At 40.2% G+C, this 2,715-nt stretch overlaps 1 protein-coding gene across 1 annotated transcript in view; it reads left to right on the top strand.

Moving 5' to 3' along the window:
* Positions 1 to 1,226: 1,226 nt before the first annotated feature.
* Positions 1,227 to 2,715, top strand: part of tagln3a (transgelin 3a) — a 7,255-nt gene continuing 5,766 nt past the window's right edge. The window contains exons 1-2 of the mRNA XM_031571608.2: positions 1,227 to 1,550; positions 2,469 to 2,665. Of these exons, the coding sequence (XP_031427468.1) occupies positions 2,471 to 2,665 (195 nt within the window). The 5' untranslated portion in view covers positions 1,227 to 1,550; positions 2,469 to 2,470. The remainder of the gene's footprint in view (positions 1,551 to 2,468; positions 2,666 to 2,715) is intronic.

The raw sequence follows: 2,715 nt of genomic DNA, 5'->3' as shown, positions 1-2,715 counted from the left end.
AAACCTGTCATTTTGACTTCTTACAGTATCCAATGTAATGTGGACAAATGACAATACATATTTTTGTGTCAGAATCTTTGTCGTTTTGTTTGATTCAGAGCTAGAGGAAAGATATATATATATATATATATATATATATATATATATATACACGTATATATAAATAATATTCTAGAGATAGAGGAAAGATTTGCCATGATAATAGAGAATAGAAAATAATAGAATAGAGATCAGATCATTCATTCATTCCCATCCCTCTTTTTGATGTATCCTTCATCCTTCCTTTCAGGGAGAACAGCAAGCTCTACATGGAGATGCTCCGGAATGCAGGAGCACACCTGGAATCGTACACAGGAGGCCACTGATTGGTTAATTGAAACCTTCGTTCATCATCAGATTTGGACATGTTTTGTTATACATTAAGAATTACTGTAATGACATCATTCTTATTTAAGTATTTTATGAATGGTTTTATGTATTGGACTTTATTGTAGTGGTTTGTTTATAAATAATGATTGATTGATATTCAATAGACTAACGAGTCTAAGTTGGATCACCTTAGACTAAATTATGATAAACATTCTCTGTATAAAAAATGAGAAGATTGTTCAGTTTTGGGGTTAAGTCCTTTTGTGGAAGTCTCTCAGTGATTCTCATTCAGATTTATGATTTATTTTTCTATAACATAATCCCATTTTCAGTGCAAAGACAATTCCAATCTGATTCTTACCTGAACTGTAATGTGCCACTTAGTGAATGTTTTCACTTGTTTCTTAAACGAGTATTAGTAAGTGACTTACCAGGTTTCCTGCAAATAAATAAACAAACACTCATTTACATTGATGTCTGTGGCAAATCTTCATTATTAAATAGATAAACAAACACTAATTTACATTGATGTCTGTTGATGTCTGTGGCAAATCTTCATTATTGCCATCTGTCTCCTTAGCCATCCAATCTCTTGCTCTCTAATTTGCAGGAGAAATGATGAAGACAACTCTCTCTCTTCTTTGGCAAAGCCTTGGGTTTTTGCAACATTTAATGTTTTTCCTAGATTTAATATCTACTTCTCCACCGCCAGAGAAATGAACTGGTAGCTATTTATATCTCAACTGGAATAGAAATGTACCCGTAGTTATTTATGACATAACTGGAATACGATTGTCTTCATTCGTTTTCCACCTCTGATCCAAACGGGATGTTAACTTTCCGGTGGAGATAGGAGAGAGGGAGTTTGTGTGTGTTTATGTGTGCGTGTGTGTGTGCGTGTGTCTGTGTGAACAGACGGTAGAGGACCACTGGGGGTGTGGATGCAAGAGAGCGACAGAGCAGCAGCATCCATCTTTGCCCGTACTGTAGGCTAAGTACCCCACCACAAATTAGCTTTGCTTCCGCGACATCTTACCAAATCTAAACTTACGAATTAATTGTATGATCGTTGGCGTAAGTACCATAATTACTGGACAGTCTACGCAGGATTTATTTACGTGGATTTGTTTATGTTTGCGTTGAAACCCTGTCTTGGAGTCGTTTATAAATAAACGTCAGCGGTAAGTAGTGATTACGGCATCGTCATAGCGTGAAGATATGTGTGCAGTTTTTATTTTTGGAAGGATAACTTTACGGCTACGTCCAGAGATTCATGTTTTAGCCTTTTGTAATTCATATTACTTGAATATTTTTTTCCGAGATATATAGAAACGAGATGGTTTCTGTCTTTGTCGAGCTCCTTCATAAATAAAAGATGAAAAATGTTCATGTTGTGTGTGTGTGAGAGAGAGAGAGAGAAGGGGGGGGGGGGGGAGAGGGGAGAGAGAGAGCGATGAGGGGGTAGGGTGAGAGAGAGAGAGAGCTTTTCTGTTTCTGTGACTTAAATGCCATCCACAAACTTACGGGTACCGCACATAGATGGATACAAATGGATGCAAATAAATGGATGAATACTATGAGAGTAAAGGTCTCTCCCTCTCTCCAAGTCCTGTAATCTCTCTATTATTCTCTCTGGTCTTCCTCCATGTCTCTCACTTTACAGCTCAAAACCAACTTACCCCAACCCAACATCTATGGATCTCTCTGTGTGTCTGTCTGCTCATCTGCCAACTTACCCTAACCCAACATCTATGGATTTGTCTGTTTGTGTGTCTGTCTGCTCATCTGTCTGTCTGCTCATCTGTCTGTCTGTCTGCTCATCTGTGTGTCTGCTCATCTGTCTGTGTGTCTGTCTGCTCATCTGTCTGTCTGTCCACCAACCACCCTATTTTCCTATTTCCCCACGCACCCATACAGTTGAGTGGAACTCTATTCATTCGGTAACCTAATCTCCATATGTTCGTGTTTGTGCTGAAAATGACAATGTTCTTGAATGTGTGTCTTATTAACCACATCCACCTGCTTACACAGGCCTTTGCCCATGTATATGAGAGATAGTAATACCGTGTGTGTGTGTGTGTGTGTGTGTGTGTGTGCAGTCATGTCTAACCGAGGGCCCAGCTATGGTCTCAGTCGTGAAGTCCAGCAGAAGATCGACCAGAAGTACGACCCGGAGCTCGAGACCCGGCTGGTGGACTGGATCATCAGTCAGCTGACCAATGGGAGCGCGGCGTCCGGGGTGGAGAAACCATCGCCAGGGAAACAGAGTTTTCAGGAGTGGCTGATGGATGGCACCGTGAGTTCCCCTTTGGGTGGAGCGTTACCATGGAAACAGGCTCTTGTAGA

This window comes from Clupea harengus, chromosome 8 (assembly GCF_900700415.2).
Source record: "Clupea harengus chromosome 8, Ch_v2.0.2, whole genome shotgun sequence".
Taxonomy (NCBI): Eukaryota; Metazoa; Chordata; class Actinopteri; order Clupeiformes; family Clupeidae; genus Clupea; species Clupea harengus.
The sequence above is the reverse complement of the archived record's forward strand: the minus strand, read 5'-3'. Positions and strand labels throughout refer to the sequence as shown.